The 12,469-nt window shown below is 45.6% G+C and overlaps 1 protein-coding gene and 1 long non-coding RNA gene across 3 annotated transcripts in view; one reads left to right on the top strand and one right to left on the bottom strand.

Moving 5' to 3' along the window:
* Positions 1 to 549: 549 nt before the first annotated feature.
* LOC122543651 (zinc finger protein 91-like) overlaps positions 550 to 12,469 on the bottom strand; it is a 331,816-nt gene continuing 319,896 nt past the window's right edge. The window contains exon 10 of the mRNA XM_043682468.1: positions 550 to 1,795. Coding sequence (XP_043538403.1) covers positions 1,087 to 1,795 — 709 coding nt within the window. The 3' untranslated portion in view covers positions 550 to 1,086. The remainder of the gene's footprint in view (positions 1,796 to 12,469) is intronic.
* LOC122543565 overlaps positions 3,919 to 12,469 on the top strand; it is a 13,799-nt gene continuing 5,248 nt past the window's right edge. Inside the window, exon 1 of one of the 2 annotated variants that reach the window (XR_006310101.1) lies at positions 3,919 to 3,998. This is a non-coding gene — a long non-coding RNA (uncharacterized LOC122543565). Of the gene's footprint in view, positions 3,999 to 9,558; positions 9,683 to 12,469 lie in introns of those variants that run through there. The other variant, XR_006310102.1, reaches the window with a different exon arrangement.

Here is a 12,469-nt window from a genome sequence, read left to right as displayed (position 1 = left end):
AGAAAAGATTTACAAGGATGTTGCCAGGGTTGGAGGATTTGAGCTACAGGGAGAGGCTGAACAGGCTGGGGCTGTTTTCCCTGGAGTGTCGGAGGCTGAGGGGTAATCTTATAGAGGTTGACAAAATTATGAGGGGCATGGATAGGATAAATGGGCAAAGTCAGGGAGTCCAGAACTAGAGGGCATAGGTTTAGTGTGAGAGGGGAAAGATATAAAAGAGACCTAAGGGGCAACGTTTTCAAGCAGAGGGTGGTACGTGTATGGAATGAGCTGCCAGAGGATGTGGAGGAGGCTGATACAATTGCAACATTTAAGAGGCATTTGGATGGGTATATGAATAGGAAGGGTTTGGAGGGATATGGGCCGGGTGCTGGCAGGTGGGACTAGATTGGGTTGGGATGTCTGGTCGGCATGGACGGGTTGGACCAAAGGGTCTGTTTCCATGCTGTACATCTCTATGACTCTATAACTCTATAACTCTGATGCAGAGGTGTTGGTGTTGGATCGGGCTGGATCAAGGTCAGAAGTCACACGGCACCAGGTGAGAGTCCAACAGGTCTATTTGAACTCACGAGCTTTCAGAGCGCTGCTCCTTCCTCAGGTGAAGTGATGAAGGAACAATGCTCCTTAAGCTTGGGATTTCAACTAAACTGTGGACTGTAACCTGGTGGCATGTGACTTCTGACATCTTCAACTCTGGGTTTGTGTCGAACTCGATGATATACTTTGTTTAACTCAGCATATTTAAACAGTATCACTTGGAGGGAAGCATTTGAAATCTTTCAGGACGTGAGCTCAACAAGATTGAACTTTTCAAAGTTACTTGGACTCAACGGTCCAACCCATCCATGCTAACCAGATATCCTAAATTAATCTATACTAATTTTCTAGCACTCAGCCCATACCCTCTAAACCCTTTCCATTCATGTCCCCACCCAGATGCCTTTTAAATATTGTAATTTTACCAACCTTCACCACTTCCTCTGGCAGCTCATTCTATATATGCACCACCCTTTGTGCAGTCCAGCACAAAGAAAAAGCCCACCAACTTTACCACGGCGCCCACTGTCAGAGCAGGCAGGAGGTTCAGTCCTGGGGGTGATCCACAGCAGCGTCACCAGCAGAATCCAATTGTTGAGAACGCTGGTGCCCCCGCTGGTGCTTCCGCAAGTTGCAGGACACCGTGAACCTCCGCCCGCACTCAAGGCAGGCGAACGGCCTCTCCCCAGTGTGGACACGCCGGTGTCCCAGCAGGGCAGAGGACTGGGTAAAGCCTTTCCCGCACTCGGGGCAGCTGAAGGGCCTCTCGCCCGTGTGAATCCGCCGGTGGGCCAGTAGGTCAGAGGAATAGCTGAAGGCCTTCTCACACTCAGGGCAGCTGAAGGGCCTCTCCCCTGTGTGGACCCGCCGGTGCTTTATGAGGGTGGAGGATTCGCTGAAGGCCTTCCCGCACTCGGGGCAGGGGAAGGGCCTCTCACCTGTGTGGATCCGCTGGTGGGCCAGCAGGTGGGAGGAGCTAGTGAACCTCTTCCCACACTCAGGGCAGCTGAATGGCCTCTCCCCAGTGTGGACCCGCCAGTGGACCAGTAGGTTGCAGAAGCGGGTGAAGCCATTCCCGCACTCCGCGCAGCTGAAGGGTCTCTCTCCAGTGTGACTGCGCCGATGAGTCTCCAGGGCAGACGGGACACGGAAGCCTTTCCCGCAGTCGCCACACTTCCACGGTTTCTCCACGGGGCGGGATTTCTCACGTTTCTCCATGGCCAAAGCTTCAGCTGTACACAAACGTGTACAGCCCCTTCACCACTGTGATTCCTCTTCCCAAGCCGTATAACTGTTTCAGACTCCACACTCAGTGCGCTGCAACAGGAGGGTCTCTCATCCAGTCCCATAAATGCCAAAAATGGACTGAAAAAAGAAAAAAAAAAGCTTTGCTCCTTCTCACAGAATCACAGTCGAAACTTGTTGCAATCCCGATGCATTGAGTGACTGTCAGACATTGATGTGAAAGTGAGGACTGCAGATGCTGGAGAGTCAGATTCGAGAGTGTGGCACTGGAAAAGCTCAGCGGGTCACGCAGCATCCAAGGAGCATGAGAGTCAACGTTTCAGGCATAAGCCCTTCATCTGTTTATTTTGAAACTTCCGTCTTCAGATGTTCAAATACTCTAAAAAGAGATTACAAAAGTCATAGCTGTCAATCTGGGATAGGGAGGTTGGACCGGGGATGGGGAGGGATAGTTGAAATGAGACCTCAAAATATTGACACCGACAACCAGAGAGAAACTAAATATAAACACACATGGCAAATGTTAGTGGCAAGCCAGAGTTATAGAGTATACAGCACAGAAACAGCCCCTTCGGTCCTACTTGTCCATGCCGCCCAGATATCTAACCTAATCTAATCCCATTTGGTCAGCATTGGGCCCACATCCCTATCACCCTTCCTATTCACAGATCCATCCAGATGTCTTTTAAATGTCATAATTGGATCAGCATCCACCACTTCCTCTGCCATCTCTTTCCGTGCATGCACCACCTTCTGCATGAAAAAGTTGCCCCTTAAGTCCCTTTGTAACAATACCCTCTCCACCTAAACCCTTTACACAATTGCACTCCCAGTCTATGTTTAAAGAGTTAAAATCCCCTACCATAGCCACCCTATAATTCTTGCAGATAACTGAAATCTCTTTACAAATTTGTTCGTCAGTTCCTGCTGACTATTACATGGTCTATAATACAATCTCAATAAGGTGATCATCCCTTTCTTATCTCTCAGTTCCACACAAATCACCTTCCTGAATGTACTCAGGAATATCTTTCCAGAGTACAGCAGGAATACTATACCTTATCAAAAATGCAATTCCCCCTCCTCTCTTCCTTCACTTTCTATCCTTCCTATAGCATTTATATCCTGGAATGAAGAAGGGCTTGCTTATGCCTGAAATGTCGTTTCTCCTGCTCCTCGGATGCTGCCTGACCAACTGTGCAATGCAGCGTCACATTTTTCTGCTCTGATCTCCAGTATTTGCAGTTCCCACTTTCTCCACATGACAATATAACACTATTTAAATTAATTAAAAAAGCCTTTCTGCTTTTTTTTCCACAGCAAAGGGTATTCATTCACACAAACCATCTCATTGTGGTGCTGCATTTGGCACGTGTTTGCCGATTGAGACACTGACCTGTACCAAATTTTCCAGAGTCTGTCCCCTCCCTGGATTCACTACCTTTCCATGCAGTTGCTGCAAATAAACAACTAAAGCCCAGAATGAAAAAGGGGTGAGAAAAGAGTGTGCTGTACTCACAAATGTTGGATAGAGGAAGGAAGTTGCAGTCTGGGGTAAAGCTCAATCTTCATTCGGAGAGAGAGGTACAACAGTAACAAGTGCAGAACCTCATGGTCCAACTTCCGCATTTAGACAATAGCGGGGCTCTAATTGGCAGGAGGACCAGACTCCTTCCGGTCCTCCAGGATTCTCCATTGGTCCATCAAAAGAAAGTCGCGCGGCGCTTTCGCGTCGAGAGATACGCATGCGCGCTAAGTTGCCAACACTAATGAACATGCGCAGTGCTTGCTGACACCGAGGAGCATGCGTAGTAAGCCCCTTGGAGATTTTACGCGGCCAAATCTTAGCTAATTGGGTTAGGAGTTCTGGTCAGTACGGACGAGTTGGACCGAAGGATCTGTTTCAGTGCTGTACAACCCCATGACTCTGTGGGATTAGGGCGTCACTGGTTAGAGCAGCATTTATTGCCCGGCGGGAGAGGGGACTGTCAAGAGTCAAACTCACCGCCGCGGTCTGGAGTCACAGAACATGACAGCAGCAGAGAGCGGCGGGAGCTGGGCGGAAGTGACGTCGGAGCGCAGAGGCTGTTGGGAAGGTGGGTGAGCGATATTTACCTTGCAGCAGAGAGCGGCGGGAGCTGGGCGGAAGTGACGTCGGAGCGCAGAGGCTGTTGGGAAGGTTATTTAAGTAGGTCTATTCTGCCTACCTTCAGGTAGGTTTGCCACTGCAACCCAGCTGCGTTTAAACTAAATAGCGGGGGAGGGGACAAACTGGAAGTTTAAGAACGAAGTTAAGGGGAAGGTAGAACAAGAAAAGTCAAGAAAGACAAAGGAATCAGTGGAGCAGAAAACTCAAAAAAGGATCATGCCGTAAGGTCAAGTGAAATAGGGATTGATAGGAAGGGTGAGGGGAGTAACAAATTAAAAATATTGCATATGAATGCACGAAGCATTAGAAATAAGGTGGATGAGCTTGAAGCTCATTTGGAAATTGGCAGTTACGATGTTGTGGGGTTATCCTGGGAAATGAGTATTCAAGGCTATACGTGCTATCGTAAGGACAGACTGACTGGCAGAGGGAGTGGTGTGGCCCTGTTGGTAAGGAATGATATTCAGTCCCTTGTGCAGGGGGACCTAGAATCAGGGGACGTAGAGTCAATATGGATAGAGCTGAGAAATTCTAAGGGTAGAAAGACCCTAATGGGAGTTATCTACAGGCTGCTAAACAGTAGCCTGGATGTAGTGTGTAAGTTGAATAAGGAGCTGAAATTGGCCTGTTGCAAAGATATTACTACAGTAGTTGTGGGGGATTTCAACATGCAGGTAGACTGGGAGAATCAGGATGGTACAGAACCCGAAGAAAAGGAGTTTGTGGAGTGCCTCCGAGATGGATTCTTAAAACAGCTGGTGCTGGAGCCTACCAGGGAGAAAGCAATTCTGGATCTGGTGTTGTGCAACGAACTGGATTTGATCAGGGACCTCAAAGTAAAGGAGCCATTAGGAGGTAGTGACCACAATACAATAAGCTTTAATCTGCAGTTTGAAAGGGAGAGGGTAGAATTGGAAGTGACAATATTTCAGTTGAATAAGGGGAACTATGGAGCTACGAGGGAGGAGCTGGCCAAAGTTCAATGGTGTGATATCCTAGCAGGGATGGCAACAATGGCAGGTATTTCTGGGTATAATGGAGAAAATGCAGGATCAGTTCATTCCAAAAAGGAAGAAAGATCCTAAGGGGAGGCAGGGGTGGCTGTGGCTCTGATGAGGGAAGTTAAGGACCATATAAAGACAAAAGGGAAAACGTATCACATAGCAAAGATGAGTGGGAAATCGGCGGATTGGGAAGCATTTAAAGAACAACAGAGGATAACAAAAAAGGAAATACGCAAAGAAAAAATAAGGTACGAAGGTAAACTGGCCAAAAATATAAAGGAGGATAGCAAAGGCTTTTTTAGGTATGTGAAAAGAAAAAAAATGGTTAAGACTAAAATTGGGCCCTTGAAAACTGAAACGGGTGAATTTATTACAAGGAACAAAGAAATGGCAGAAGAGTTGAGTTGGGACTTTAGATCTGTTTTCACTGGGGAGTTCACAAGCAATCTCCCAGATGTAATAGTGGCTGAAGGACCTGAACCGAAGGGAATTTATATTAGGCAGGAAATGGTGTTGGAGAGACTGTTGGGTCTGAAGGCTGATAAGTCCACAGGACCTGATGGTCTACATCCCAGGGTACTGAAGGAGGTGGCTCTAGAAATTGTGGATGCATTGGTGATCATTTACCAATGTTCTATAGATTCAGGATCAGTTCCTGTGGATTGGAGAGTGGCTAATGTTGTCCCACTTTTTAAGAAAGGAGGGAGAGAGAAAACAGAGAATTATAGACCAGTTAGTCTGACCTCAGTGGTGGGAAAAATGCTGGAGTCCATTATAAAGGACGAAATTACAACACATCTGGATAGTAGTAACAGGATAGGTCAGAGTCAGCATGCATTTATGAAGGGGAAATCATGCTTGACTAATCTGGACTTTTTTGAGGATGTAACTCTGAAGATGGACAAGGGAGATCCAGTGGATGTAGTATACCTGGACTTTCAGAAAGCCTTTGATAAAGTCCCACGTAGGAGGTTAGTGAGCAAAATTAGAGCACATGGTATTAAGGGCAAAATACTGACATGGATTGAAAATTGGTTGGCTGACAGGAAACAGAGTAGTGACAAACAGCTCCCTTTTCGAATGGCAGGTGGTGACAAGTGGTGTGCAGCAGGGATCAGTGCTGGGACCGCAGCTTTTTACAATGTACATTAATGGTTTGGATGAGGGTATTAAAAGTAATATTAGCAAATTTGCTGATGACACAAAGCTGGTGGCAGGGTGAAATGTGAGGAGGATGTTAGGAGAATACAGGGTGACCTGGACAGGCTCGGTGAGTGGACGGATGTTTCTGCTGATGGGTGAGTCCTGAACCAGAGAACACAGTTTAAAAATAAAGGGTAGGCCACTTAGAACAGAGTTGAGGAGAAACTTCTTCACCCAGAGAGTGGTGGGTGTATGGAATGCTCTGCCCCAGAAGGCTGTGGATACTTGCAAGAAAGAGTTGGATAGCGCTCTTAAGGATAGTGGAATCAGGGGTTATGGGGATAAGGCAGAAACAGCCATAATCAAAATGAATGGTGGTGCTGGCTCGAAGGGCAGAATGGCCTACTCCTGCACCTATTGTCTATTACAGCGCAGTACAGGGCCTTCGGCCCTCGGTGTTGTGCCGACCTGTCATATCAATCTGAAGCTCAAATATGTGGGGCAGACCAGGTAAAGGATGACATTTACCTTCCCTATAAAAGACATTAGTGAATCGGATGGTCTTCCCCCGAAAATGATTTCATGGTTAGATTCTAAGCTTCAGCCCTCTGACTGGATTAAAATTTCACCAGCTGCCACGGCGGGGATTCGAACCTGGGAGTGCCCAGAACTGGGTTAATCGTCCAGTCAATAATAGCACGAGACTGTCGCTACTTCAATCCCTCTGTGATGGCACATGAACTCACCAGTGCTTGCGCAGGTAGGAGGAGTCAATGAATCCTTTCCCACACTGAAAGCAAGTGAATGGTCAGTCCTTAGTTTGGACCTGTTGGTGGATCAGCAGGGCAGCTAACTGAGCAAACCATTTCCCGTATGCAGGGCTGTGAATGCCCTCTTTCCCCGAGTGGACCCGCTGGAGTATTCACAGGTTGCACATCTGACTGAAGCCTTTCCCGCACTCGGGGCAAGTGAACAGCCTCTCTCTGGTATGAACCCCCTGGTGCGTCAGTTGGGTGGAAGAATCAATGAATCTCTACACGCACACAGAGCAGATGAACAGCCTCTCCCCGTTGTGAAAGCGTCTGTGGGTTTTAAGTGCCGAAAGCGAAGGGAATCTTTTCCTAGTGTCCCCACGTTTCCATAGTTGTTTTTTTCATTTTTGAGCTTGGGTTCTCCTGGTGTTGCTCTGGGTTTGCCGGCCAGCTGCAATTGCAAACAGAGCAGGTTCACAGTTTCTGGTGGTGTGATTTTGATCCCCCAAGCTGAGTAATTCGGTCAAGTGCTTTTCAGTCAGTGCCCTGAATCTCCCTTACTTGGGTATCTATTCCGCAATGTTCTTCCTGTCACACCAGTGTCCAAAATCTCTGGAGCACACAGAAACAAACATTGCTTCTTGATTTAAATGGCTGCTGATGTTCAAGTTCCAATAAGTCAAGTGGCTCTGTCAGAAGTTGATATTACACTTGGTTTCAGATTTCTTTCTGCATGTCTTCCTCTTGATATCCTGCAGAAAAATTAACAAAATAAGTACTGTTAAATGACCATAGCATAGGCACCAAATTCCTGCAAACTGCCAGATGCCTGCTGATCACATGTTATCCAGGGCACCAAAACCTGAAAACTGTCATGCAGCCAGCCTTAAGAATCACTTCAGTGAAGCTTTCCTCCATACACGATGACCTGGAACAAGATGCTGTCAAAGATGCTGCAAATGGAGCTGAATCAAGGACATGAAAATGAAATATCAAGGCCGCTTGAGAAAAGAAAGCCATTTAAGTTGCTGAATGACTTCCTTCTATCCTATTAATGAAAAAGATGACAAGAAGTATAGAATGTTATTAGAAGGTGAAACATATTAGCCATTAAACTTTTACAACAGCAAATAATATTAGATATACACAAAAATAAAGCAACATATATGTACTTTTTATATCAATGTGCTAATCCCTTAAATGCTGCTCAGTTCCATGCTACTCTTTTAATTGTGTACATGAGGAAAGAAGCAATCTTTCCTCATGTACACAATTAATGGGTGCAAATTGTATTTAAATGAATGTGTCAAATTAAGGAAAAAAGTGAAAATACATTTGAGGGACAGAGAGCATCTGAGCACCTTTGCAGAGTCTCGTCTTTAAAATTGAGAATAGCTAAAATGATATATTCAGAAGCATCATGAAAGCATGTTCAACTTTATAGAAAAGCTGCAGACATCTTTCTGAAACTTGCACAGTTGAGGACGGGCTGTAAGTTGTGTATGACCTATTCCTAGTCTTGTGAAATTGATTCTGACTATGCAGAAATAGAACCATAGAGTTGTAAAGTATGGAAACAAACCTGTCGGTCCATGCTGACCAGGTATCCTAAATTAATCTTGGCCCATATACCCAACCAAATGCCTTTTAAATTTTGTAATTGTACCAGCCTCCACCACTTCTTCTGGCAGCTAATTCAATACATGCACCACCCTTTACGTGAAAAATTTGCCCCTTAGGTCCTTTTTATATCTTTTTCCCTCTCTCCCAAAATGAATGCCCTCTAGTTCTGGACTCCCCCGCCCCAGCGAAAAGACCTTGTGTATTTAACCTATCAATGCCCCTCATGATTTTATAAATCTCTATAAGGTTTTATAAACCCTCAGCATCCAATGCTACATGGAAAACAGCCCCAGCCTATTCAGCTTCTCCCTGCAGCTGAACCCCTCCAACCCTTGCAACATATTTATAAATATAAAAATCACACAACACCAGGTTATAGTCCAACAGGTTTAATTGGAAGCACACTAGCTTTCGGAGCGACGCTCCTTCATCCGGTGATCACCGGATGAAGGAGTGTCGCTCCGAAAGCTAGTGTGCTTCCAATTAAACCTGTTGGACTATAACCTGGCGTTGTGTGATTTTTAACTTTGTACACCCCAGTCCAACACCGCATCTCCAAATCATATTTATAAATCGTTTTTGAACCCTTCCAAGTTTCCCACCATCATTGCTACTCATGATTAATAGGCTGTGAACAATCTATCTTGTTCAGGGCATAAGAAGGGGCATGTGTTGAGGCGAATTAACTTTCACGCTGTTTTTTTTCTGATCCTGAGGTCCCTTTTAAATCTTTCCCCATCTCAACCTAAATCTAAGCTTTGGACTCCCCCTACCCTGGTGAAAAGACATACAAAAGTTGAGTAGTCTCACAATGCAAACGCAATAAAATGTCGAGCTACAGGTAAAAAAAAAATATGGCTTCAGCTTTTTTTTTAAACTATTGACGTTCGGGTACAAAATCTTGTCAGCAACACCGGCATCTCCACAGACCACACTGCGCATACTCCTCGGTGTCAGTAAATATTACGCATGTTCAGCGGGTGTCAACAAGAACTGCGCATGCCCCATGTTGTCCGCAATTATGGACCGCGACCTTCTTTTGATGGGCCAATGGGGAGTTCGGGATGACCGGAAGGAGCCTGGTTCTTTTGTCAATCAGAGCCTTGCTATTGTCTGAATACGGAAGTTTGACCATGAGCTTCTGAAGCTGCTCCTGCTGTTGTTCCTCTCTGAAGAAAGATTGAGCTTCACCCCAGACTGCAACTTTCTTCTTCTGTCCAACATCTGTGAGTACGGCACTTTCTTTTCTCACCCCCTTTTCCATTTGTTTTCATTCTGGGATTCAATTTTTGTTTTGCAGCAATTGAAAGGAAAGGGAGTGAATCCCGGCGAGGGGAGAGACTCTGGAAAAGTTGGTCCAAGATTGTGTCTCAATTAGCAAACACTTGGCAAATGTAGTACCACAATGTGTTTGCTGTTTTTAAAAAAAGCAGAAAGGAGACGTATTCCTTAAATGGTGATATATTGGGATGTGAAGAAAGTGAGGACTGCACATGCTGGAGATCAGAGTCGAAAAGTGTAGAGCTGGAAAAGCACAGCAGGTTCAGACAGCATCTGAGAAGCAGGAGGTTCGACGTTTCAGGCACGAGCCCTTCATCAGGAATGATGTGTTGATGTACAAACAGGCCTCAGCATCCTTCTATACCAGCAAGCAATCAGCAAGGCAAGCGGTACATTAGCAAGAGGAATTGAGTTCAGAAGTGGGGATGCCTTCCTGAAGTTAGGGGGTCATTGAATATATTCAAGGCTGAGTTCATTTGAATTTTTGACAACAAGGAAGTGGATGGTTATGGGGGAGGCAAGAAAATGGATTTAAGACCAGTATAGAACAGTTAGACAGTCAGACGGACAGAACAGTCTGTTTCTGCACTAACTAGTCCATGCTGACTATGTTGTCAAACTAAACTAGTTGCACCTGCCAGTGTTTGGCCCATATCCCTCTGAACCATTCCTATTCATGTGCCTTTTAACTGGACATACATCCACCACTTGAACTGACTTGAATTTATTTATTGTCACATGTACTGAGGCACAGTGAAAAGTGTTGTCTTGCGATCAAAAAGGCAGATCACATAGTAAGTAGCATAGATAGCAAATAATAGATAAACAGCGGCAAAAACAAAAACACAGGTTCAGGTGAATGCTGAGAGTTTGAGAGTCCATTCATTGTTCTAACAATAGTAGGGTAGAAACTGTTACAAAACTGGCTGGTGTTCAGGCTTCTGTACCTTGTCCCCGATGGTAGAGGTTGTAGACAAACATTGCCAGAGTGGGATGTATCTTTAAGATTGCTGGTGGCTTCCCTTGACAGCAGGCTTGGTAGATGGATTCTATAGATGGGATGTTGGCCTTTGTGATTGTCCGGGCTGAGTTCACCACTCTCTGTAACCGTCTCCAATCTTGAATGGTACAGTTGCCATACCAGGTAGTGATACATCCAAGACAGCTTGTTGTGGATGACCACTCCCAGGAGCTTGACACTCTCCTCTCATTCCACCTCTGTGCTGTTAATGTGTATGGGGGCATGAGTAACATCCCGCCAAAAGTCAATAACGAGTTTCTTGGTTTTGCTAGCATTGAGATCTAGTTTGTTTTCAGTGCATCATTTTTCCAGATTTTCCACCTCCCGTCTGTAGTCTGTTTCATTGTCATCTGAGATTCGACCGACAATGGTGGTGCCAGTGAATATGTAAATGGCATTAGTCTGGTATTTGGTGACGTAGTCATGGGTATACAGTGAGTACAGTAGGGAGCTGAGTACGCACCCCTGGAGGGCTCCAGTGTTAAGTGTTAGTGAGGATCAAATGGTGTCCCCAGTCTTCACTGATTGTGGCCTGTGGGTCAGGAAACTGAGGATCCAGTTGCGGAGAGTGGGGCTTAGTCTGAGATCACTACATTTGGTAATCAGTCTCGAGGGGATAATAGTGTTGAAGCCTGAATTATAGTCAATAAGTAGGATTCTTACGTATCTGTTCAATAGGCAAATTGGACTGGAGCAAGAGTAGTGGGGAGACTGGAGTTGATTAATGCCATGACCAACCTTTCAAAGCAATCCATGACTACCGAAGTTAGGGCAACTGGGCGGTAGTTGTTGAGATGTACTACATGAGTCTTCTGAGGCACAGGGATGATGTTGGCCCTCTTGAAACAGGCAGGGACAATGGCCTGCTGCAGGGAGAGGTTGAAGATGTCTGAGAAGACCTCTGCCAGTTGATCTGCACATGCCCTGAGTGCACGGCCTGGTCCAATGTCTGGTCCCATTGCTTTCCTTGGATTCACACAAAGGAAAACTGACCTGACCTCTGGGCTTTCTCTGGACATTCATTCCACACACAAACTACTCTCTTAAAAAAGGGTGCTTCTGATGTCTTTTTAAAATCTTTCTCCCCTCGCCTTAAAAGTTTTCTCCCTAATCTTGAAACTCACATCTGAGGGAAAGGACATCGCTATCTTTCGTGATTTTATAATCCTCTGTAAGGTCACCTCTCAACATTCCATGCTCCAGTGAAAACAAAAACCCCAATTTATCCACCTAGATATAGGTAGATTAATATCCAGTCATGATCTGTTGAATGCTGGTGAAGGCTCGAAAGATCAAATGGCCTACTCTTGCTCCCAATTTTCTGTGTCCAGGACAGCAAGAGACCATAAGACACAGGAGCAGAAATTAGGCCAATTCGCCCAGTGGGTCTGCTCCACCATTCAATCATGGCTGATAAGTTTCTCAACCCCATTCTCCAGCTTGATACTCAAAAACCTGTCTGTTTCAGTCTTAAATATACTCAGTGACTTGGCTACTGCAGCTTTCTGTGGCAGTGAATTTCATAGATTCGCCACTGTCTGGCTGAAGAAGTTTCTCCTTATCTCTGTTTGTTTGAAAAGATCTTCCGTTTACTCGAAGGCTGTGCCCTCGAGTCCCCATCTCTCCTACCAGTGGAAACATCTCCCCCAACATGCACTCTGTCCAAGCCATTCAGCATTCTTATGTTTCAATTAAATCCCCCCTGAGTGTA

Source organism: Chiloscyllium plagiosum, chromosome 44 (genome assembly GCF_004010195.1).
Source record: "Chiloscyllium plagiosum isolate BGI_BamShark_2017 chromosome 44, ASM401019v2, whole genome shotgun sequence".
Classification (NCBI taxonomy): domain Eukaryota; kingdom Metazoa; phylum Chordata; class Chondrichthyes; order Orectolobiformes; family Hemiscylliidae; genus Chiloscyllium; species Chiloscyllium plagiosum.
Note: the sequence above shows the minus strand (reverse complement) of the source record. Positions and strands in the feature narration are given on the sequence as shown.